Below are 25,665 nucleotides of genomic sequence, written 5' to 3' on the forward strand. Positions count from 1 at the left end.
GTTAAGTATTGTGCGTCTGTCACCTGTGATCTTAGCATCTATATAATGAATTTCCAACATTACCAGTAATTAAATGGGGATAGAACGAAGGTTTTAAAGGGAATCTGTCAGCAGGTTTTTGATACGTACACCGACAGCAGCAAAATGTAGGGGCAGAGACTCTGATTTTAGTTATGTGTCACTTACTAAGCTGTTTCAGTAAAATGAGCATTTTATCAGCAGGAGATTATCAATACAGGACTAGCTGCCTGGTGCCACCTAGTCCTTCATCTCGGGATAACCCTGCCCACACCACTTATTAGCAGCTGTCAATGTACATGAAAAGCTGTCATTCAGTGGTGTGAATTGGGTTTTACAGGCCTTGGTTGGTGTGCCTTATACACATCACTGGCATCAGGGTCTCAGCACTTATATCATGCTGTTCTCAGAATACATAGCAAAAACCTGTTGATAGATTGTCTTTAGGTAATGTAGGATGGCGATGTTTTTAAGACCAGTTGAACCTTTTACTATAAAGTATTTAGAAACTCAATAGCTTTTTATAGTACTAGTAAAATAAAGTGTCAACACCATGAAAAGGTGCATCTATGCTGACACCATATAAACTGTGGGACAATCACGGTACTTTTGAAAACCAGGGATAGCCACAGTGTCCTCCATAAAATTACAACCATAGGAAGCCCTCATAACATTGATAGCCACAGTGTCCTCCATAAAATTACAACCATAGGAAGCCCTCATAGCATTGATAGCCACAGTGCCCTCCATAAAACTACAACCACAGGAACCCCTCATAACATTGATAGCCACAGTGCCCTCCATAAAATTAGAACCATAGGAACCCCTCATAACATTGATAGCCACAGTGCCCTCCATAAAATTACAACCACAGGAACTCCTCATAACATTGATAGCCATAGTGCCCTCCATAAAATTACAACCACAGGAACCCTGTTATGATCCGGTGACCTTGGAGCCGCATGAAACTTTCTCTGGAGTAGGTGGAAACTATACTGACCGCAGATCCTGAACTAACACCGCAACTAGAAGTAGCCGTGGGGTGTGCCTAACAAACCCTAGACAACTCCACACAGACGGAGGACTAAATACCCCTATAGATGGAAATACGAATACTACCTTGCCTCAGAGCAGAACCCCAAAGGATAGGCAGCCCCCACGAATATTGACTGTGAGTAGGAGAAGGAAAGACACACGCAGGCAGAAAACAAGATTTAGCAAAAGAGTCCACTCTAGCTAAATAGGAAAGGATAGGACAGAATACTAGGCGGTCAGTATTAAAACCCTTCAAAAAATATCCACAGCAGATAATACAAAAAATTCCACAATCTAACTAAAGACGTGGAATGAATATCTGCAACCCCAGAGAATCCAACAAGACTAAGACTGACACAATCTAAGCTGGACAAGAAAACACAAAAGAATAGCAGTGAATCATGAAGCACACAGCATGTGCGCCACAGAAACAAAACCAGACACTTATCTTTGCTGATTTGGCAGAAAGGCAGGAGGAACCAGGCAGAGGTCCAACACCTCCCAACAACAATTGACAACTGGCAAGGACTAATGAATCCTGCACACCTAAATACCCCAGTCAGAACTGCAATCAGCAGAAACACCTGACCAGGACTGCAACTCAGGGACAACTGCATTACCACCTACCACCACCGGAGGGAACCCAAAAGCAGAATTCACAACAGAACCCCTCATAACAGTGTCCTCCATAAAATTACAACCACAGGAACCCCTCATAACATTGATAGCCACAGTGTCCTCCATAAAACTACAACCATAGGAAGCCCTCATAATATTGATAGCCACAGTGTCCTCTATAAAATTACAACCACAGGAACCCCTCATAACATTGATAGCCACAGTGTCCTCCATAAAACTACAACCATAGGAACCCCTTATAACATTGATAGCCACAGTGTAATCTATAAAATTACAACCAAGGGAACCCCTCATAACATTGATAGCCACAGTGTCCTCCATAAAATTACAACCACAGGAACCCCTCATAACATTGATAGCCACAATGTCCTCCATCAAATTACAACCAAGGGAACCCCTCATAACATTGATAGCCACAGTGTTCTCCATAAAATTAGAACCACAGGAACCCCTCATAACATTGATAGCCACAGTGTCCTCCATAAAATTACAACCATAGTAAGCCCTCATAACATTGATAGCCATGGTGTCCTCCATAAAACTACCACCATAGGAACCCCTCATAATATTGATAGCCACAGGGCCCTCCATAAAATTAGAACTGTCTTGCATAGTGTCTGTTAGCCACAAAGTTTCTAAAGATGGAAATTCATTAAAAAAAATGTTTCCGAAATAAAAATCATGCAATGCAAATTCTCCAGACATCTGCAGTAAGGCTACGTTCACATTTGCGGTCGGCGCCGCAGCGTCGGGCGCCGCAGCGTCGCCGCATGCGTCATGCGCCCCTATATTTAACATGGGGGCACATGGACATGCGTCGCACTTGCGTTTTGCGCCGCATGCGTCCCTGCGGCGCCCGCGTCCGGGCGCAGAGGACGCAGCAAGTTGCATTTTTGCTGCGTCCAAAATCAACCAAAAAAAGGACGCATGCGGCGCAAAACGCAGCGTTGTGCATGCGTTTTTGTTTGCGTTGTGCGTTGCGGCGCCGACGCTGCGGCGCACAACGCAAATGTGAACGTAGCCTAAATTGCAGGCAGTTTTCCCCACGCTGCACAATTACCCATGTGAACCAGCCCTAAACGCTATGTCCTTACCATGCATAGCCAAGGGCTGGCGGTCCCCTTCTGTAAGTCAGAGTACATACATGGGCAGAAGTAATAAACTATTGACCTGCATGAGGGACATCCAGGTATACAGGACTAAACATCCCTTTCTATCTTACCTCCTGCAGTGTTTCCATTCAGAGGCTTTCCAACGAGTCTCGTTTTATCATCTATGAATTTTGGGAAAGCAGTAACACATGGAAGAAGTAAGTGAAGCAAGTTACTCCTATTGATATGTATGATGTGTGACATGTGGAACACAGAGGGGTGGAAACGGTTGGCGAAACTCCTGTCCATCGGCCAGATCAGTGGTCTCGGACTGCTGGGCAAGAGGCTTCCATATCTCTTAACTTTTCAAAATTCCAAGTGCGGCTTTTGATTAGTGGTGTGATGACGATGTAGCTCCAACTCCGCTGATCAAAAGCCGCACTGGGGATCCAAGAAGTTATAAGATTCACAAGCTCCTGCCCAACCGTCATAGACTCTGATCCTGGAGGATGGACTGGAGGTTCGAGAATTGATCCACCCGTATCTAAAATTATAGCGTAGAGGTAATTTTAAGACTAAGCAACACAGGCCATTTTCATTAGCTTACAGTATACCTCAGGTTGTAGGGTTTGTTCACACATGCATTACTGTTGCAGACGTCCCTCAGTGGAAATACGGTAGCAAAATCTGCAGTGGAAATAAATGGAACCAATCTGCATATATTTACATGTGGTAGTAATGGTTTACTTATACCCAATGAAATTGCCATCTTTCCTTGTAGAGATCCCATGTGCCAGTTATTATAAATCTAGAAAACACATGGAAATCAGGCAGGAAGTGCACGGGGGGACTGTCATTGCACTTGGAAGTAAATTAAAGTGGCACCCCCCCAGTGCACTTCTAGCTTGATTCGCATATGGCTGCTACACTGCATTTCTCATGACTGACAAGTCAGTTCTCTGGAAAAAAGTTATCACTTTTATTCAAGGCATTTAATATGCAAATTGGGTCCTCAGAAAAGAAGAGGAGTCTATAGTGCCACCTGTTGGAAGCAGCAATCCTATCAGTCATTATTGATCCTTTCACAAGTCTTCCAATATGACATAGGATAAAAGCCAAATCAGAATCTCACTTCGCAGACACGGTGTTTCGGGGTATGGATCCCTCGTCAGTGCAAAGTATGAGATCTGATTTGGCTAGGTGAGAGGCTCATTCCTTCTACATGTTAAAAAGTGCTGACTGTTTCCTTTAATGTAATCAACAAAGTCTTCAGAGGCTGGACAGACATCTGTCTGAGATGGTTTAGTGACTCCTACACTGAGCAGCGGCTTGGACGCGATGACCCTGGAGGTTCCTTACAACTCCAACGTTCTATGACCAAAATGCAGATTAGGAGGGAGCTAAATTGCCTATAATAAGAGTTTCATGTTTACACAGCCACCTCCAAGCCAATTACAGCAAGACATTTCAGAGGAGCAATGTCGATTTCCTGGAAACCCCAGAACTGATAACAACGATGCTGGTACCTGGTAGGTATAATTATCATCACTGCATTCGTAGATGGCGAACTCTACCACAACCCCGCTCCCTCGAGAACACCTGACTCAGAGCAGAGACCAGTTTCCTTCATTTTACTGGAAACCCTATGGAAGTTCTCTATATGAAGTTTTCTTACCTCCATTAGATGGATTGTGTGGTCAGGAAGCTACGTTCTGCACATCACAATATTATGTTAAACATGGTAAAAAAAGTAGATTTTGGAATTTTCCATATTATTATTATTATTTACATTAAAAAATGATGAAAACAAAATTTTAATTGCGATTTATAAAAACGGACTTTTCTATTGGGTAGACATTAGTTTTCATCATCATCACAGGCAGGATTATAACGCAAGTTTTCCCCCCTTGGTATCTTTCCTATTTTGTAGCATTACACCTTCGAATTAAAATAGATTTGGGGGGATTTTTAATTTTTTTTTACCTTCGAAGAAGTAGCCATGATGTGTGTTTCAAAGGTGCAAAGTATTTCTTTACGGTGACACACTAAAAAACGGAGACCTTTATAAATATTCAACTCCCGAAAGTCAATACTGCGTGGAGCCACCTTTGTTGTGTGAAATTCAGATGTCCGCTTACCGAGGTATGTCTCTATATGCTTCACTGTGGGAATGGTGCTCTTGGGGTGATGGAGAATATTGGGTTTGTGCCATAGACAACATTTCCTGTGATGATCAAACAGTTCAAGTTTAGCTTCCTCTGACCAGAGAGCCTTCATCCATGTATTTGGAGAGTCTGCCATATGCTGTTTGGCGAAATCCAAATGTTTTCTTCTGACTTTCTTTAAACAGTGTTTTATCTCTGTCCACTCTTCTCTGTAGAGTGTATAGAGGCCCTATGGACAGACACTTCCATCTCAGCTGTGGATTCTTTCAGTTACTTCAGTGTTTTAGGTGTCTTTGATGTATCCTAGGTTAATGCTTTCCTTGGTTTTGGTGGGTGGACGCCTTTTATGAGGTCATAGTTGTACCATATTCTTTCCATTCCGTTTATATTGGATTTCACGGTGCTCCATGGGACGTTCAAAGCTTGGAATATTTTATTACCCAACCATGATCTATATTTCCCCACAACTTTGTCTCTGACTTATAGAGGACTTCTTGGACTTCTGGAGGACTTCTTGGTCTTCATGTTACTTGCTTAGTGGTGTTACAGACTCCAGGACCTTTCAGAACAGGAGAATTTTTACGGACGTGATGTGCCGCTGACTGCACATGGGGGACTTTATTCAGCTAATTATGTTACTTCTAAATAAAACCATTTGACCAGATCTTAAAGGTTTCAAAGCAAAACTTTAACTCAAACGCACTCATAATGTTTAGGTGTTTTGTTTTTTTTACAATATCTATAATATACATTTTTTAACCATATTCTTTAATTCCACTGTAAAAAAAAAAAAGACTATTTTGTCAGGACCATCTGCCATGTCGGGTCATATTGAGCCATTAGCTCTATGCTTAGGACTCTCTTGTTTTGAGGGATTTACATGTTTGTGTGTAACCTGATTTTTGTCTCCCCTTCTTTACAGCTTCTTGGTGGGTCCTCAATAATAATTAGAGGTGCACAGCGTCCCAAAGACGAGCAGTGAGGAGGACATACCCTGACATCATATATGAAGAAATCTGTACTATTGTATCTCCCCCTCTGTATCGTTTAGACAAATTACATATGTTACATACAGAAATTTGGATTAGTTCTGCATTGGTTGGATCTGCTTAAAGTATCAGGTGTTGCTTTTCTCACTTCCAGAAAAAACCTAGAAACACGGTGTAAAAAAGTTTTGAGAAGTAGGAGAAGTGCAACTGAAGGCTGAGCACAAATTTTGTGAAATTTGGTGTTCTCAATTCATTTTCACCAAGCTCCGACAAAGTGGGCAAGGCTGGGGCGTGATGGGGGCATGGTGACTGCCGCTTGATGATGAAAGGTGGCATTCATTACTCCAGTAGGGACCGTGGTGAGGCGCACACTGAGGTGTACACTGCTCGTTAGATACCCCAGATTCATCAAGAGGTGTGCACTATCTCCCGTCCAATCATCAAAATCGGCGTGAAGATCAACAGTCTTGATGAATCTGGTCAAGAGTTATGGCGAAGTTTAACTAAGTCTTCGACAGCCTATGGCTAAGGCCAAATCCAAACTGAAGAAAAGGACAGCGCCACACCGGATAGTGAAAAGCAGCTCACATATTTATTCTGCCTCCTGCAGCAACGTTTCAGTCCAAAGACCTTTGTCAAGCCTTGACAATGGTCTTTGGACTGAAACGTTGCTGCAGGAGGCAGAATAAATATGTGAGCTGCTTTTCACTATCCGGTGTGGCGCTGTCCTTTTCTTCAGTTTGGATTTGGATGTTCTATCTGGGATGGACCCCCTGGTGAGGACGTGCGCCCCGATGTCCATAGAGACTATATAATTATAGGGTGCGGCTTTACTGCTTTTTTTTTAAACTATGGCTAAGGCCAGTCTCACACATCCAGATAATTCCGGTACCGGAAAAATCGGTACCGGAGTTATCCGTGTCCGTGCGTTTCTGTGGCACATCAGTGTGGCACACGTGTGCTGCCCGTGTGCCGACTGGGTACCACACGCACCATGCAGGAGACAGCGCTAGAGATAAGCGCTGTCCCCCCCACGTGGTGCTGAAGCCGCCATTCATATCTTCTCTGCAGCAGCGTTTGCTGTAGAGAAGATATGAATAATCCTTTTTTTTTTTTTTTGTTTCTCGTGTTTAACATAAAGATCCATGTCCCCACCCCCTCCCACCCCCTGTGCGCCCTCCCGCTGTTATTAAAATACTCACCCGGCTCCCTCGCTGGTGCTGCTTCCTGTCCTGGCCGCACCTTCTACTGTATGAGCGGTCACGTGGGGCCGCCGATTACAGTCATGAATATGCGGCTCCACCTCCCATAGGGGTGGAGCCGCATATTCATTTCTGTAATGGGCGGCCCCACGTGACCGCATACAGGAGACGCTGCGGCCAGGACAGGACACTGCGAGGGAGGCGGGTGAGTATTTTAATAACAGCGGGCGGGCACACAGGGGGTGGCAGGGGGGTGGGGACATGGATCTTTATGTTAAACACGAGAAACAACAAAAAAAAAGGATTATTCATATCTTCTCTACAGCAAACGCTGCTGCAGAGAAGATATGAATGGCGGCTTCAGCACCATGTGGGGGGGACAACGCTTACTGTAGCGCTGTCTCCTGCACGGCACAAGGACTGCACACGGACAACGTCCGTGTGCGGTACGTGTTTTACACGGACCCATTGACTTTAATGGGTCCGTGTAATCCGTGCGCTCCCACGAACACGGACATGTCTCCGTGTTTGGCACACGGAGACACGGTCCGCAAAAAATCAATGACATCTGCACAGATGCATTGATTTCAATGTGTCTACGTGTGTCAGTGGCTCCGGTACGTGAGGAAACTGTCACCTCACGTACCGGAGCCACTGACGTGTGAAACCGGCCTAAGGCTTAGTCCACCAGTCCAGGTAATGTGTGGATTCTGCTTGACAAAACTATGGCAATTTGCAGTACAAGTGGATGGGGTAGTCAAAATCCCATGTACTGGACAATATCTGGATAGAAAATATAGCAAGAAATATAAAGTGTGAAATGTGCGCCAAAATATGCATATAACACATGCAGAATTTGTGGATTCTAAAAACAAAATAGACCGCACACAGTAATGTACAACGTATGTGTGAATGCAACCTAAAGGTACAATAAAATTTTTAGTAGCGTCACTGGTCCAGTGGCCATGTTGGTACTCTGTGGCCGCTGAACCAAAGCCTTGAAAACCTTCTCTGTCGTTATTGCAGAGCAAAGCAGGCATAACATTGCTTTGGACTTACAAATTAGGCTATGTTCCCACAATGAGCTTTTGGTGAATTTTTAATATTGCAGATTTTTTGCACCATTTCTGCACATTAAGTAAAATATTTTACTTGCATTTATTTCAAAATAAGCAGCTTAAAAAACTCATCATGGGAACATAGCCTTACAGGATGCCGCAGGTAGTAAGAGGTTCATAGGGCTATGGTACGGGTCCTGTGGTTCTTTTTGCTCAACCTCTTAGCTCTTCAGTTTTTTGGGGGAGTGAGAGCGGCAGGCCACAGGATTTCATATTACTTAGGATCTTTCTTAGGACTGCTACTATAGCTTGATTGTTAAGAATCAATCAAAATTTCTACAAAAAGTCTTAAGCTCTGCTTTCATGGACCGACCACCAGCACATTACGACCACCGGCACGATATGACTGCTATCGGCATATTACCGTATTATTAATCAGTGGTTGTTAGAATGGACAGGCAGATCAAAGAGGATGAAGCGTATTGCTCAGGGCGCCTAGGCTGCCATACTTCTCACCAGCTGCTTGCAGGATGACATGGCACCGAGAACAATCTTTAAGGGCTCATGCAGACGTCTGTGCAACATGGCCTTAGAACAGACCTCAATGCACGTGCTGGCCAAGGGACTCCTGACCCGAGTGGATTCGTATAATGCTACGAGGCTGTCACACTTAGGTCAGGAGATTTGGGGCCAGTCTGTGCATTGAGGTCCGTGCTCAGGCCATGTTGCGCAGACATCTGCATGAGCCCTGATGCTGCACAAAAGATCATTTCATCCGATGAACGAGCAAGCATGTCTGTTTACATGGCAAGATAAATGTGAAACAAGCGTTTTTAACAATGCTTGTTCACGATTATCTTGCATTGAAAATGCCTTATATTACTGTGATAATATCCATTACTGCCAGTAATATTACCACTTATGGGAAGCACATAATAAAATAACATCTCGCATGTGTTCCATTATAATAGATTTACACACCAGCACATAAAATGCTTGGCGATAAGCACTATGGGGGCAATGGCTGCCACATGTGGTCGTCACCCTGCTTCACTTACCAGTGCTAGAGACTCAGGAACGGTCAACCACAAAATCAAGCCCCAAAGAAGAAATTCTCCATAAAATTAAATATCTAGAATCACAGGGTGCTGGGCAAGGTTTGTGTTATCATGTATCACAGATCACCTTCTATACAGGTCTGTGCTTTGCTAAGACATGGGGGGTGCAGATCTGACCAAAGTAGTAACCACCGCAGGTCCAGATCCGTCATTTGTGAGACTGTCGTCATGTACGTTATTATATGAAAAGTTTACTGGAATATCTGCTGCTGTAACATTACTGTCATTGTGACAATTACCCGTCGTACTGACCGACCACTGCAGACGAGTTGTTCTTCATCTTAAAGTTGTACCTTAGATCGTACAAGAGTAAACCTTCACATAATTTAGATGGCAAATTTTAATAAAGCATGTTCGGTGCTTTGTAATCATTTCTATCGTTGTTTTTGTGTCATTTGTTTGCAATTTGTAAAAGAAAAGGAACCAAATATTGACACGGGCCAGGTCTACCAACCGTCTTTACATCATCAATTTTTTTTTTTTGCTTACTTTGTGCCAAAACTTATTTTTGTTAGCTCCTCCCCCCTTTCATATAAAGTCTCACCTCTTGTTTAGCAAGCCTCTGAAAGTATCCCATAATGAATGTCGTACATGACATGGAGGAAAGTTTCTTCTGGTGTATTTCACATAGTAAATCTCCACCACATGCTCTAAATTCAAGGCAATAATGGAACAAAAAATAAATGAATTGCAATAAAAAAAAAAAAAAATCACATGCATGGCCACTTCTCCAGTAGGTGTCTCCAAGGGTGAAGGAGCAGCATTATCCCAATACATCACTACAGGTCAGGTATACTCCTTCTTTTAGACACCAACGTACCAGTTGATTTCTCCAAGGTAAAGATTGTGACGGGGTGTACGGCAGAGCAAGAAGGGACAACAGGCCAAGGGATGATTCCACAGATTTATTATCAAGAACGCTGGAACAACACAGGCAGGTAGATCTACAGAGTCCACAATTAGTCCAACGGAACAGGTTCGGGGGCACCTCCCGATAATCCTTGTGCTAGCTAACAAAATTATAGTCCACACGAGTCCAAGAGATCCCAAACAATCTCACGAATGACGAGATATGGCCTCAGCTCAAGTCTCGCTTCCGCAGTCACAGATGAACGTAGGGTCTTGCCTCAGCTAAGAATCCCCACTCCTTCTCCTTCCAGCATCAACTCACATCTGATCTCAACATAAGAATGGATTGTCTGAGCTCCTGGGATCCGCCCATGAAGGGGGTAGGGGTCACATCTTCTGTTCAATGGTTGAGTTCACCAGAAGATTCTATTTTGGTCAGCTCCACATAGTCTAAGGGTACCGTCACACATTGAAATTTCCATCGCTACGACGTTACGATTCGTGACGTTCTAGCGATATCGCTGTGTCTGACACGCTACTGCGATCAGACACCCTGCTGAGAATCGTACGTCGTAGCAGATCGTTTGGAACTTTCTTTCGTCGCTTGATCACCCGCTGACATCGCTGGATCGTTGTGTGTGACAGCGATCCAGCGATGTCTTCGCTTGTAACCAGGGTAAACATCGGGTTACTAAGCGCGGCCCTGCGCTTAGTTACCCGATGTTTACCCTGGTTACCCGGGGACTTCGGCATCGCTCCAGCGCCGTGATTGCAACGTGTGACCGCAGTCTACGACGCTGGAGCGATGATCATACGACGCTGCGACGTCACGAATCGTGCCGTCGCAGCGATGAAAATTTCAATGTGTGACGGTACCCTTAGTAATATGTACATTTGACTAGCCACCTGCTGTGAGGAACAATGGCTATTCCTTCCTAGTGATGTTGACAAAGCTTAATTACATTATAGCTTAGGGCTGCAAGTATTGGGGGAAGGAGACATTTTGTTACAGATTGACTCAAAGCACAAGAAAATACATATGATTCAAATACAGGACAGGGCAAAAGTACAGATCATGACAAAGATGCTTCAGGAAACCCCTGGTGGTGTTTTACCTGGGAGCTCTTTTTCGAGTGGGTTCCAGGCAAAATCCTCCTGAAAGACGTCATGTGCAAATACCTACCGGCTGGAATCACACGTTTCTGATGCAGTTTTTGGAGTGAGAGCTAAAATGGTTCCTGCCTTAAACCCACTCTGGACATCAAGTTGGGAGCAGGTGTATGGATCGGCCTCACACCCTGAGCCCGCATGGTACTTATCAGATAATGGCTGCGTGTCATCTGCCTCTAAGAGCCGTGGGTGAAGCTGAACTGCACTCATGACTGGTATGATAACAGCGTGCCGTCATGGCACCAACATGATCGCAGACGCCGATGGTTTGTTATGGTAGCCAAAGGTATGCTGAAGACCCCTGTGCCTGCCATCACATAACTCCATTGAAATCCAGCCATAATATTGGTTTTTATGGATGCCACAACGTCACCACAAGTGATCAAAATATCACATCCATCCCAAATTGATATCAATAGAAACATCAGCTCACTTTGCAAAAGATGAACACTCACATAGCTCTATCAACTGAAACATGTAAATATTGAGGCTAATGGAAAATACAATCAAAAAATTATTTTTTTTGCAATTCAAAAATGTAAAAATAACTGGACATGTTTGGCACCGCCGTAATTGTACTGACATAGACAATCACAATGCCTGGTCAGTTTTACCAATGAAAACAAAACTCAAAAAGTAAAATCAAAATTGCTTTTATTTTGTAATTTCACTGCACATGGAATTCCTGTTTTTCAGTACACCATATGGTAAAATGAATGGTGCCATTCAAAAGTACTCATCCCGCAAAAAACAAGCCTCATACACCACTGTGGACGAAAAAATAAAAACCTTCTGTCTGGCTCTTGGAAGACTAGGAAAAAACTAAAATGTCAAATTGGAAATTTGCTTTGGCATGAATGGCATTTTCTTAAACTATAGCGCCAGTTTTTTGTCTAATCTATGCTGTTTTTTGGCCTGTTTTTTTATTTGTGCCTATTTTTCCTAAACTCTATTTTACATGTGTTTGCCAATTTTGTTTTTCTTTTTATGGTCACCATTGTGAGCAGAGTTTAAGTTTTCCAGATGTTTTTGCCTAATTCATCATTTGCTACTTTTTCAAAGTCATAGAATTTGTCACAAATTTTATGTATGCTAGATATTTTGGCACATTTTTGTACCACTTTACGAAATTTTCGACTCTACACTAAAAAGTCACAAAAAAAGGTTTAAGACAAAAAGAATTTTGAATTTGCACAAAATTTATGGACTACGTGTGCCATTTTGAGGCAAAACAACAACAAATGCAAAAATTGACTTAGGCTACGTTCACATTTGCGTTGTGCGCCGCAGCGTCGGCGCTGCAACACACAACGCAAACAAAAACGCAGTAAAACGCATGCACAACGCTGCGTTTTGTGCCGCATGCGTCCTTTTTTTCATTGATTTTGGACGCAGCAAAAATGCAACTTGCTGCGTCCTCTGCGCCCGGACGCGGGCGCCGCAGGGACGCATGCGGCGCAAAACGCAAGTGCGACGCATGTCCATGGGCCCCCATGTTAAATATAGGGGCGCATGACGCATGCGGCGACGCTGCGGCGCCGACCGCAAATGTGAACGTAGCCTTAAAGAAATGTAAATGATGAATCGGGCCTATAGTCTTTTTATTATCTGGGCTAACAGTTTGGTGTTAAAGGGAAACGGTCAGCAGGTTTCTTATATGCAATCCAAGATGAACACGATGTAGGTTGTGAGTCCCTGATTCTAGGGATGTGTCACTTACTAGGCTGCACACTGTCATTTTGAAGAGTTAAGCAAGTTGAAGATGAAATGATCTCTAAAAGGCCTAGAGTTAAAGATGATACATTTTCTTTGTATTTTATGCACAAAAATACAAATAGTCATTTTAGAAATTACAAAAAAGAAAATGGGTCGATGCAAAAGTTTGGGCACCCTGCAAGGTTACCACCTAGTAGCACTCCATTTTGAAAGTATCAAAGCTTGAAAACACTTTTTGTAGCCAACCAAAAGTCTTTCAATTCTTGTTTGAGGGATTTTCATCCATTCTTCCTTGGAAAATTTTCAGTTCTGTGAAATTCCTGGGTCATCTTGCATGCACAGCACTGCTATTTTGAGATATAGCCATGGATTGTCAATGATGTTCAGATCAGGGGACTGTGAGGGCCATTGTAAAACCTTCACCTTGCGACTTTTGAGGCAGTCTGTTGTGGATTTTGACGTGTGTTTGGGATCAATATCCATTTGTAGAAGCCATCCTCTTTTCTACTTCAGCTTTTTTACAGATGGTGTTATGTTTGCATCAAGAATTTGTTGAAATTTAATTGAATCCATTATTCCCTCTACCTGGGAAATGTTCCTCGGGACATTGGCTGCAACACAACCTCAAAGCATAATTGATCCACTCCCATGCACAACCCCTTCACTAACTTGGGTTTTTCCATTTTGGAGTTTTGTTTTTTTGCTCCACTTTTTCTCAGAGCCATAACTTTATTTTTCCGTCAATATGGCCATGTGAGGACTTGTTTCTTGTGGGACAAGTTGTACTGTTGAACATCACCATTGGTTTTACCATATAGTGTCCTGGAAAAAGGGAACAAAATTTAAAGTGCGGTGAAATTGAAAAAAAATGCAATTCCACAATTGTGGTTTTTTTTACCATGTTCACTAAATGCTAAATTTTTTCCCACATAATTGAGTCCATAATTTTTCCCCTCTGCTTGTTCTAAAAAAGTTACCAATACTGACTACAACATTTTTTATTCTTGATTTCTTTTAGTGTTTATTAACCCCTTCATGACCCAGCCTATTTTGGCCTTAATGACCTTGCCGTTTTTTGCAATTCTGACCAGTGTCCCTTTATGAGGTAATAACTCCGGAACGCTTCAACGGATCCTAGCGATTCTGAGATTGTTTTTTCGTGACATATTGGGCTTCATGTTAGTGGTAAATTTAGGTCGATAATTTCTGAGTTTATTTGTGAAAAAAACGGAAATTTGGCGAAAATTTTGAAAATTTCGCAATTTTCACATTTTGAATTTTTATTCTGTTAAACCAGAGAGTTATGTGACACAAAATAGTTAATAAATAACGTTTCCCACATGTCTACTTTACATCAGCACAATTTTGGAAACAAATTTTTTTTTGCTAGGAAGTTATAAGGGTTAAAATTTGACCAGTGATTTCTCATTTTTACAACAAAATTTACAAAACCATTTTTTTTAGGGACCACCTCACATTTGAAGTCAGTTTGAGGGTTCTATATGGCTGAAAATACCCAAAAGTGACACCATTCTAAAAACTGAACCCCTCAAGGTGCTCAAAACCACATTCAAGAAGTTTATTAACCCTTCAGGTGTTTCACAGCAGCAGAAGCAACATGGAAGGAAAAAATGAACATTTAACTTTTTAGTCACAAAAATGATCTTTTAGCAACAATTTTTTTTATTTTTCCAAGGGTAAAAGGAGAAACTGGACCATGGATGTTGTTGTCCAATTTTTCCTGAGTACGCTGATACCTCATATGTGGGGGTAAACCACTGTTTGGGCGCACGGCAGGGCTCGGAAGGGAAGGAGCGCCATTTGACTTTTTCAATGAAAAATTGGCTCCAATCTTTAGCGGACACCATGTCGCGTTTGTAGAGCCCCCGTGTGCCTAAACATTGGAGCTCCCCCACAAGTGACCCCATTTTGGAAACTAGACCCCCAAAGGAACTTATCTAGAGGCATAGTGAGCACTTTAAACCCCCAGGTGCTTCACAAATTGTTCCGTAAAAATGAAAAAGTACTTTTTTTCACAAAAAAATTATTTTAGCCTCAATTTTTTCATTTTCACATGGGCAACAGGATAAAATGGATACTAAAATTTGTTGGACAATTTCTCCTGAGTACACCAATACCTCACATGTGGGGGTAAACCACTGTTTGGGCACATGGTAAGGCTCGGAAGGGAAGGAGCGCCATTTGACTTTTTGAATGAAAAATTATCTCCATCGTTAGCGGACACCATGTCGCGTTTGGAAAGCCCCTGTGTGCCTAAACATTGGAGCTCCTCCACAAGTGACCCCATTTTGGAAACTAGACCCCCCAAGGAACTTATCTAGAGGCATAGTGAGCACTTTAAACCCCCAGGTACTTCACAAATTGATCCGCAAAAATGAAAAAGTACTTTTTTTTCACACAAAGTTTCTTTTAGCCTCAATTCTTTCATTTTCACATGGGCAACAGGATAAAATGGATCCTAAAATTTGTTGGGCAATTTCTCCTGAGTACGCCGATACCTCATATGTGGGGGTAAACCACTGTTTGGGTGCACGGCAAGGCTCGGAAGGGGAGGCGTGCCATTTGACTTTTTGAATGGAAAATTAGCTCCAATCGTTAGCGGACACCATGTCGCGTTTGGAGAGCCCCTGTGTGCCTAAACATTGGAGCTTCCGCACAAGTGACCCCATTTTGGAAACTAGACCCCCCAAGGAATTTATCTAGATGCATAGTGAGCACTTATAACCCCCAGGTGCTTCACAGAAGTTTATAACGCAGAGCCATGAAAATAAAAAATAATTTTTCTTTTCTCAAAAATGATTTTTTAGCCCAGAATATTTTATTTTCCTAAGGGTAACAGGAGAAATTGGACCCCAAAAGTTGTTGTCCAGTTTCTCCTGAGTACGCTGATACCCCATATGTGGGGGTAAACCACTGTTTGGGCATATGCCGGGGCTCGGAAGGGAAGTAGTGACGTTTTGGAATGCAGACTTTGATGGAATGGTCTGCGGGCATCATGTTACGTTTGCAGAGCCCCTGATATGCCTAAACAGTAGAAACCCCCCACAATTGACCCCATTTTGGAAACTAGACCCCCCAAGGAACTTATCTAGGTGTGGTGAGCACATTCAACCCCCAAGTGCTTCACAGAAGTTTACAACGCAGAGCCGTGAAAATAAAAAATCATTTTTCTTTCCTCAAAAAAGATGTTTTAGCAAGCAATTTTTTATTTTCACAAGGGTAACAGGAGAAATTGGACCCCAATATTTGTTGCCCAGTTTGTTGTGAGTGTGCTGGTACCCCATATGTGGGGGTAAACCACTGTTTGGGCGCATGTCAGGGCTCGGAAGGGAAGTAGTGACATTTGAAATGCAGACTTTGATGGAATGGTCTGCGGGTATCACGTTGCATTTGCAGAGCCCCTGATGTGCCTAAACAGTAGAAACACCCCACAAGTGACCCCATTTTGGAAACTAGACCCCCCAAGGAACTTATCTAGATGTGTGGTGAGCACGTTCAAGCCCCAAGTGCTTCACAGAAGTTTACAACGCAGAGCCGTGAAAATAAAAAAATCATTTTTCTTTCCTCAAAAAAGATGTTTTAGCAAGCAATTTTTTATTTTCACAAGGGTAACAGGAGAAATTGGACCCCAATATTTGTTGCCCAGTTTGTTGTGAGTGTGCTGGTACCCCATATACGGGGGTAAACCACTGTTTGGGCGCATGTCAGGGCTCGGAAGGGAAGTAGTGACATTTGAAATGCAGACTTTGATGGAATGGTCTGCGGGCATCACGTTGCATTTGCAGAGCCCCTGATGTGCCTAAACAGTAGAAACACCCAACAAGTGACCCCATTTTGGAAACTAGACCCCCGATGGAACTTATCTAGATGTGTGATGAGCACTTTCAACCCCCAAGTGCTTCACAGAAGTTTATAACGCAGAGCCCTGAAAATAAAAAATAATTGTTCTTTCCTCAAAAATTATGTTTTAGCAAGTAATTTTTTATTTTTGCAAGGGTAGCAGGAGAAATTGGACCCCAACAGTTGTTGCCCAGTTTGTCCTGAGTACGCTGGTACCCCAAATGTGGGGGTAAACCACTGTTTGGGCGCACGTTGGGGCTTGGAAGGGAGGGAGCACCATTTGACTTTTTGAACGCAAGATTGGCTGGAATCAATGGTGGCGCCATGTTGCGTTTGGAGACCCCTGATGTGCCTAAACAGTGGAAACCCCTCAATTCTAACTCCAACACTAACCCCAACACACCCCTAATCCTAATCCCAACCGTAGCCATAACCCTAATCACAACCCTAACCCCAACACACCCCTAACCACAACACACCCGTAACCCTAATTCCAACCCTAACCCTAATCCTAACCCTAATCCCAACCCTAACCCTAATCCCAACCCTAACCACAACTGTAACCCCAACACACCCCTAACCCTATCCGTAACCCTAACCACAAGCCTAATCTTAACCCTATTTCCAACCCTAGCCCTATTTCCAACCCTAACCCTAAGGCTATGTGCCCACGTTGCGGATTCGTGTGAGATTTTTCCGCACGATTTTTGAAAAATCTGCAGGTAAAAGGCACTGCGTTTTACCTGCAGATTTACAGCAGATTTCCAGTGTTTTTTTGTGCGGATTTCACCTGCGGATTCCTATTGAGGAACAGGTGTAAAACGCTGCGGAATCCGCACAAAGAATTGACATGCTGCGGAAAATACAACGCAGCGTTTCTGCACGGAATTTTCCGCACCATGGGCACAGCGGATTTGGTTTTCCATAGGTGTACATGGTACTGTAAACCTGATGGAAAACTGCAACGAATTCGCAGCGGCCAATCCGCTGCGGATCCGCAGCCAAATCCGCTGCGGATCCGCGGCCAATCCGCTGCGGATCCGCGGCCAATCCGCTGCGGATCCGCAGCCAAATCCGCACATGCCATAACCCTAACCCTACCCCTACCCGTAACCCTAACCCTACCCCTAGTTCTAACCCTAACCCTAGTGGAAAACGAAGAAAAAAAAAAAATATATATTTTCTTTATTTTATTATTGTCCCTACCTATGGGGGTGATAAAGGGGGGGGGGGGGGGGGTTTATTTATTATTTTTTTTTATTTTGATCGCTGTGATAGAACCTACCACAGCGATCAAAATGTACTTGTAAGGAATCTGCCGGCTGGCAGATTCGGCGGGCGCACTGAGCATGCGCCCGCCATATTGGAAGATGGCGGCGCCCAGCGAGGAGACGTACGGACACCGGGAGGATCGGTAAGTATGAAGGGGTGGTGGGGGGGTGGATTGGAGCACAGGGGGGGGTGATCGGACCACAGGGGGGGTGAATACAAACAAGGAGGGAGCGGACAGGAGGACGGGGGAGCCGGCAGGCGGACGGAGGGGACCGGACCCCATAACGGAGGACTGGGGGGGCGATCGGTGGGTGTGGGGGGGGGTCACTTAAGTATTTCCAGCCATGGCCGATGATATTGCAGCATCGGCCATGGCTGGATTGTAATATTTCACCAGTTTAGGTGAAATATTACAAATCGCTCTGATTGGCAGCTTCACTTTCAACAGCCAATCAGAGCGATCGTAGCCACGGGGGGGGGGGGGGGGGGGGGGTGAAGCCACCCCCCCTGGGCTGAAGCACCACTTCCCCTGTCTCTGCAGATCGGGTAAAATGGGAGTTAACCCCCTCACCCGATCTGCAGGGACGCGATCATTCCATGACGCATACGCTGCGTCATAGGTCGGATTGGCACAGACTTTCATGACGCAGCGTATGCGTCAAAGGTCGGGAAGGGGTTAAAGCCAGAAAGTTGTCATTTGAAATGACTGTAGTTTTGTGCCATGTCTGTGATCTGCTTTTTTTAAATAAAAAATAAACAACGGAATGAACATCCTCCAAGGCCGGTGATTCCATAATTTTTGCCAGGGGTTGTACTAGCCTCAATAGTCTCCATGGAAGACTAGAAGCTTCGATCTTCTGATCGATTGGGCTACACAGCAGAGCTCAGCCCTGCTCCTTGTAGCAGAAATGCTCACTTGCTAGGAACATCAGCCACTGGGCGGCGCTTAAATATATCCGGCACTGACAACCACAAGGGTCTCCTGCAGACCCCGGGTTGTCATGCCAATGGGTGTGGTTTGTGACATGCGATTATGTTAAATGCCGCTGTCAGAGATTGACAACGGTATTTAACATGTTAACAGCCACGAGTGGATCACGATTCCACCCGCAGCTGTTAGGGGCACATGTCAGCTGATAAAATCAGCTGACATGTGCCTGAAACGTTGTGGTCTCATTGCCAGAGCCCACAGCAAACAGGGAGAAGGACCTTGGACGTACCTATATGTCCAAGGTGCTAAAAAGGTTAATGGTTGTCGAGATGTTCTTTTCCTGAAATTGTGTTCTTTTTTTCTCCACTCATCCCCTTGATCATTGTGGCCAAAGAGTTCTATTTTAGCTTCATCGGTCCACAGGACTTGTTTCCAAAATGCATCAGGCTTGTTTAAATGTTCTTTTGCATACTTCTGAAGATGAATTTTATGGTGAGGATACAGGAGAGGTTTTCTTCTGATGTCTCTTCCATAAAGGCCATATTTGTGCAGGTGTCTCTGAACAGTAGATCAATGTACCACAATTCAAGTCTGCTAAATCTTTCTGAAGGTCTTTTGCAGTCAAGCGGGAGTTCCGATTTGCCTCTAGCAATCCTCCTAGCAGCTCCCACTGAAATTTTGGCCTTCCAGACATTATCTTGACCTAAACTCTTCCTATTAACTGGCATTTCTTAATTATTTCTCAAACTGAGGAAAAGGCAACTTGAAAACACTTTGCCATCTTGTTATAGCCGTCTTCTGCTTTGTGGGCCTCCACCATTTCATTTTCAGAGTGCTAGGCAGCTGCTTAGAAGATCCCATTGCTGTGATTTTTTGGCACAAGGTTAGAGGAGGATGGGTTTTTATAAAGCTGGGAAATGTGCATCACCTGGCCTTTCCTAGCGATGATAGTGAACAAGCCATAACCCTAACAGACTAATTAAGGTCTGAAACCTTGGTCAAAGTTATCTGAACACACAAATCTCCAAGGGTGTCCAAACTTTTGCATAGGCCTATTTTCCTTTTTATAATTTTAAAAATGCAAAAAATTACAATATAGATTTTTTTTCCCCCTAAAATACAAAGCAAATACTTTAGGCCTTTTAGAGATCATTTCATCTTCAACTTGCTTAACTGTTCACAATAAGAAATTTTGACCTGGGGTGTCCAAACTTTTACATGCCACTGTAATCACATTCTTCTCTGCTGCAGATGTAGCAGTTCTTTGAATGCTGCTCTGTATAACCCCACTCACACCACTGATTGGCAGCTTTCTGTGTACACTGTGCATAGGCAGAAAGATGCTAATCACTGGTGGGGGCTGAGTTACACAGAACAGGAGGCACCTAGTCCTGTAGTGATCATAATCTCCTGTTGCTAAAACACTGATTTTATTGAAATTACAGCACAGACTAGTAAGTGATACATCATTGTTATCCACGTCTCTGACTCTATCATGCTGTTCTGATTAAAAAGCAAAATCCTGCTGACAGATTCCTTAAAAAAAACTGCAACACTAGCAGGGTATATACAGAGCCTGTTGGACAGCCCTGATGGAAGGCATCACAGGGTCAAGGATGGATTTTAGTTCTTACAAAACACAAGGCACAGTGCACTAAGTGATGTAAGATGTATGTATATATTGAATATATGAATTTTCAACTACATTATTGCTATAGACTATACAAATACATTTGAGGCTCTTCATGCACTTTTTAAAGGGAATATGTCAAGACATTTTGGTGTGTAATCTGACAGCAGCATAATGTAGAGGCTGAGACCCTGATCCCAGCAGTGTACCACTTCGTATACAGGGTGCAACAGTTGTGATAGAATCAGTTATATCCCCTGGTAGTCTTGTGTTATTCACGAGAGTGCTGCAGCCCTTCAGGGGCCAGGGTGCACGTCCGTCCGCTCTGGCCGGAAGTAACTGACAACTACAGCAGGGAGACGCTAAGGCAATTATTTAGTTGTGAATTACCATGGCAAACATAAAGATCAGACAATCATGATCTCAGGGTGCTCGTGGGGTTAACTAGAGTCCTCACATTCTAATCACTATTGACGGCAGCATCGAAGGATATAAACGACCATGGTCGGGGTCGACTTCGATCGTGACTGATGCATCTGACGTATTTTGGCACATCGGAGGATGCTGGTCACATATCTCAAGTCAGTTTTAAGCTATATTAGTGGTTAATGTTTTTATTCATTGTTCAATAAAGTTTATTTTTGCATTGATTTATGGCCTTCACATCGAAATTGCAACACCCAGAACGAAAAAAAGTGATGGGATTATGGAAATCACAGGACGGATAGACATGTTAATGACAACAGTTTTCAAAACATCTTCAATACCGAGTAACAGTATGAAATCTTCGCACTAACATGCCTTGGTTGTCATCAAGGAGGTTATTAATATATATCTGAGGAATGCTTTGCCACGCTGACTGCATGCTGCCTGCTGTGTATTTTCCAAAGAATCTCATTCCAGATGGGAGACAAGTCTGGAAATGCTGAAGGCCAAGGTAGCACTTTAATCAGTCAATGATCCAAACATCATGTGCTTGACAACCATCCGTCCGTTACACTATAATCCCTCCATCATGGAGGAGTGAACAGAATAAGCACTAATAGAAAAAAAGGTTTTAATATCAATAAACTTTTATTTATTTATTTTTTTAAATACAGAACCAGAAATTTAAAAACAATCTAGTGACTTCCGATGTGAGAGACACTCGTGGCTAAAAAACTCCATTAAACACACCAAAATTGAAAAATGTACTATAGTATATTAATGTGCAATACTGTGCAATAGAAGAGGAAAAAAAAAACACCTATTCTTATTAAATCATGCTGTGTGCAACTTCATGCTGCATGAAAAGTGCCTATGCCAAATGGATAAGGGCTGTATATCTACATCTTTCATAGACCACCACCTGGCAACTCTGATAGCCTGTAATAGACCTGAATTAAGAGCAACAAATAACAATAAAAGCAAAGGACCGCAAATTGCAGCATGTGGAAAGTAAGCATAAAACCTATCAATTGTACTTACATGATGTTGTGGATTCGGTGCCGTGTCCCTCCACCCCGATGCGCGTTTCGTCCACACTTCTTCAGGGGGCGTGTCGGGGAAGAGGGATACTGGACCTTATAAATCCCTTAGGACCAATCAAAACCCCACAAAGAGCCTCACGTGAACAGTTGAAACTGCCTTGGAAACACAAGTTCCTCAGCCACTCCCCCGGAAAGGACTCGTCAACTCCGGTAGTTGAGCCAAAAACAAGCAGGCTGCCACGGTAACGGTCAATATGTGGGTCAGCAACCTCCAGTATACCGGGGACAGACAAGTCCAAAAGCAAGCAGATCAAACCAGCGCATTCTCTTCCAGACAGAATCAACTTATGGAACGGGCAAAAACAATGGCATGGTGTAAGATTTAGTAAGCAGTTTGAAAAAAATAAAGTGCACAGTGTCTATGTGCATAAATCTAAATGTGCTAAAACAAATGTATACCAATTGTATAATGTGCTAAAGCAAAAATAACAAAACTAAGGAACATATTACTACTAACGTGTCTAATTGTGATATTTGATGCTAAATAGGCTAATATTGAATAAATTAAGACTACGGGATATATGTAGTAACGGTAATGTGTGTAGATAATTTAGTTTTAGAGTACTAAATGTGCTAATGCACTAGCAATCAGAAAAAATGGGGGCATGTATTATTACTAATGGGTTACATAATAGAAAATAACAGAAAAAAGCTGTACTGCCTACCCAATAATCAATAATTACCATGACTTAAATAATGCATTAGTACACAAAAATGAGTGAACTGTTGCCAATTAAAGTGCCAACTGTGTATTTAATAATATTAAAAAATATACATACTAAAAATTATTATTGACCCCAATATAACAAAGTACCGTAATCACTGCAATAATCTAATTTCTAATACTGGAAACTGAACCAGTGAAAATTCTAAATGTCCATAGAGGTTGGGAGTCTTGTAGTTATTAATGTCCAGAATCGTCAGTAATGAACTCCATGCCCTTTTATCCAACGTGAAGAACATCAATGGCCTCAATGCAGGCGGGGTACCAGTCCGATGGCACAGAGATCTTAAGATAGCTAAAACAACAAAAATTAAAATATGCCATTAAAAACCATAATCTCTGTGAATAACCCTAATCCCCTAAAAATGGTAGTGATGAAATGATACCATTATAAAAAAGCACTGAAACCAAAATTTTCATTGAGCCCATAAGGGGCTATACTCCCCAACCTACACATCCATTTGCTTTCTAATTTAGCTAAATTCTTGGCAAGATCACCCCCTCTGGATCCCATTTGGACAACATCTATCCCCATCACTTTAAGTAGACTAGAGTCATTGTTATGTAAAAGTGATGGATCCTCAATGGTCCACCCTTTCTCTATGTCCCTCACATGCTCTCTTGTGCGTATACAAAGTTCACACGTTGTGAGTCCAATGTATAGTTTCCCACATGGGCATTGTGCGCCATAAATTACTCCTCTTGTGGAGCACGTGATTAAATGTCTGATGGAAAAAGTGCAGGTACCTGCCGCATTGGAAAATACTTTACTTTTTGTCATGTTGGCACATCCCTTGCAATGTCCACATGGGTAAAAACCTAGTCTCCAACCAAGTGTTGCTTCTTACCATCGGTGGTTCGTAGTGATTATGTACTAGAATATCCTTGAGATTTTTTGATGAGTGGAGAGGTTGGCAGACATTTGCCAAGAATCAGATCCGATAATAGAATTGGCCAATGTTTTGGGGCGATTTTGCGAAATTCAGGCCATTGACTATTATATGTAGCTATCACGCGGACATTGTTGTCCGAGTCCCTCGTTTTAGATTTGTTCTTATAAAGAAGTTCATTTCTCATGTTATCTTTTGCTCTATGATATCTGCTTCTAATCATTTGCCTATTGTAACCCTGGAATCTTCTTAACTCACGAGAGTGCTGTTAAAGCGCCTGTTCATCCGAACAAATCCGCTTGATTCTAAGAAATTGACCAGTCAGTATTCCCCTGATGGTGGATGTGAAGACGTAGCATGTAGAAGGGTGTTCGTTGCTGTCTACTTCCTATAAACTTCCACTGTCAAATTTCCATTGGGTAAAGTATTGATTTGTAGGTCTAAAAAAAATCCAAATTCCTACTAGCCTTATATATCAATTTGATGCTTAAGTTATTTTTATTTAGATTAGTCATGAGAGAATCCAAATCCTGTCTCGAGCCATCCCAGATGAACCACACCATCTATATAGCGCATCCACTGGTGTGTGTTCTCTATGCCCAGGACAGGATTACTGATGAATATCTCTCTCCCCCATGCACCCAAAAATAAATTGGCATAAGAGGGTGCACAGGAGGCCCCCATGGCGGTACCGTTTCAGTAGATAGATTTTTTTGTTGAAAATGAAAGTGTTATGGGTTAAAATGAATTACAGCAGAAATAGCAGGAGGTCCACCAAAAACGGATCAAGATTGCTAGTCTTTAAATACCACGAGGCAGGCGCCAAACTATCTTTGTGCCTGATAGAAGTATATAAGAACTCCACATCTGCTTTAACCATCATCATGTTATCTGATAGATGCATATTGTCCAATTTTTGCAATGCATGATGGAGGGATTATAGTGTAACGGACGGATTGTTGTAGGCCACGGTAGCACGACAGATCCACGAAGCTGCTCACAGCAGCACGAACAACATGGGGTCTGTCATTGTTGTGCTGAAAAACGTCTCCTGGCACACTTTGGAGAAATGGCTGTATTACTGGTTCCACAACCAAATCAATGTAACACCGAGCTGTTAGAGTACCTGGAATGAGGATTAGAGGCGTCTGACTACTGTATATTATGCCCCTCCATACCATAATCTTGGGAGTAGGACCGATGTGACATTCCCTCGCCGTCTCCAGACCAATCTCTAGCCATCATGACGTCCAACACAAAAGTGTGACTCATCCATGAAGAGGATAGACCTCCATTCCAGCCTTCATTTGAATCTTAGTTTGCCCCATGATAGCGTTTAATAGAGGTGGCTTGGTGCTAAAGAAGAGGCCTTCCCAAGGAAAGTCATGTTATGTCTTCTGACATTTTCCCAAGAGCTGCCCTCTCTTAAGGTACCGTCACATTTAGCGACGCTGCAGCGATCTAGACAACTATGCCGATCGCTGCAGCGTCGCTGTTTCGTCGTTGTGTGGTCGCTGGAGAGCTGTCACACAGACAGCTCTCCAGCAACCAACGATGCCGAAGTCCCCGGGTAACCAGGGTAAACATCGGGTTACTAAGCGCAGGGCCGTGCTCAGTAACCCGATGTTTACCCTGGTTACCAGTGTAAATGTAAAAAAAAACCAACTACATACTTACATTCCGGTGTCTGTCGGGTCCCCCGGCGTTCTGTTTCCCTGCACTGTAAGCGCCGGCCGTAAAGCAGAGCAGTGACGTCACCGCTGTGCCCTGCTTTACGG

At 43.1% G+C, this 25,665-nt stretch overlaps 1 protein-coding gene across 1 annotated transcript in view; it reads left to right on the forward strand.

Annotated features, from left to right (window-relative positions):
• NECAB1 (N-terminal EF-hand calcium binding protein 1) overlaps positions 1 to 9,690 on the forward strand; it is a 209,188-nt gene extending 199,498 nt beyond the window's left edge. The window contains exons 11-14 of the mRNA XM_077270809.1: positions 2,924 to 3,001; positions 4,221 to 4,312; positions 5,871 to 6,467; positions 7,817 to 9,690. Of these exons, the coding sequence (XP_077126924.1) occupies positions 2,924 to 3,001; positions 4,221 to 4,312; positions 5,871 to 5,899 (199 nt within the window). The 3' untranslated portion in view covers positions 5,900 to 6,467; positions 7,817 to 9,690. The remainder of the gene's footprint in view (positions 1 to 2,923; positions 3,002 to 4,220; positions 4,313 to 5,870; positions 6,468 to 7,816) is intronic.
• Positions 9,691 to 25,665: the final 15,975 nt, after the last annotated feature.

The sequence above is a fragment of the Ranitomeya variabilis genome, chromosome 6 (genome assembly GCF_051348905.1).
Source record: "Ranitomeya variabilis isolate aRanVar5 chromosome 6, aRanVar5.hap1, whole genome shotgun sequence".
Classification (NCBI taxonomy): Eukaryota; Metazoa; Chordata; class Amphibia; order Anura; family Dendrobatidae; genus Ranitomeya; species Ranitomeya variabilis.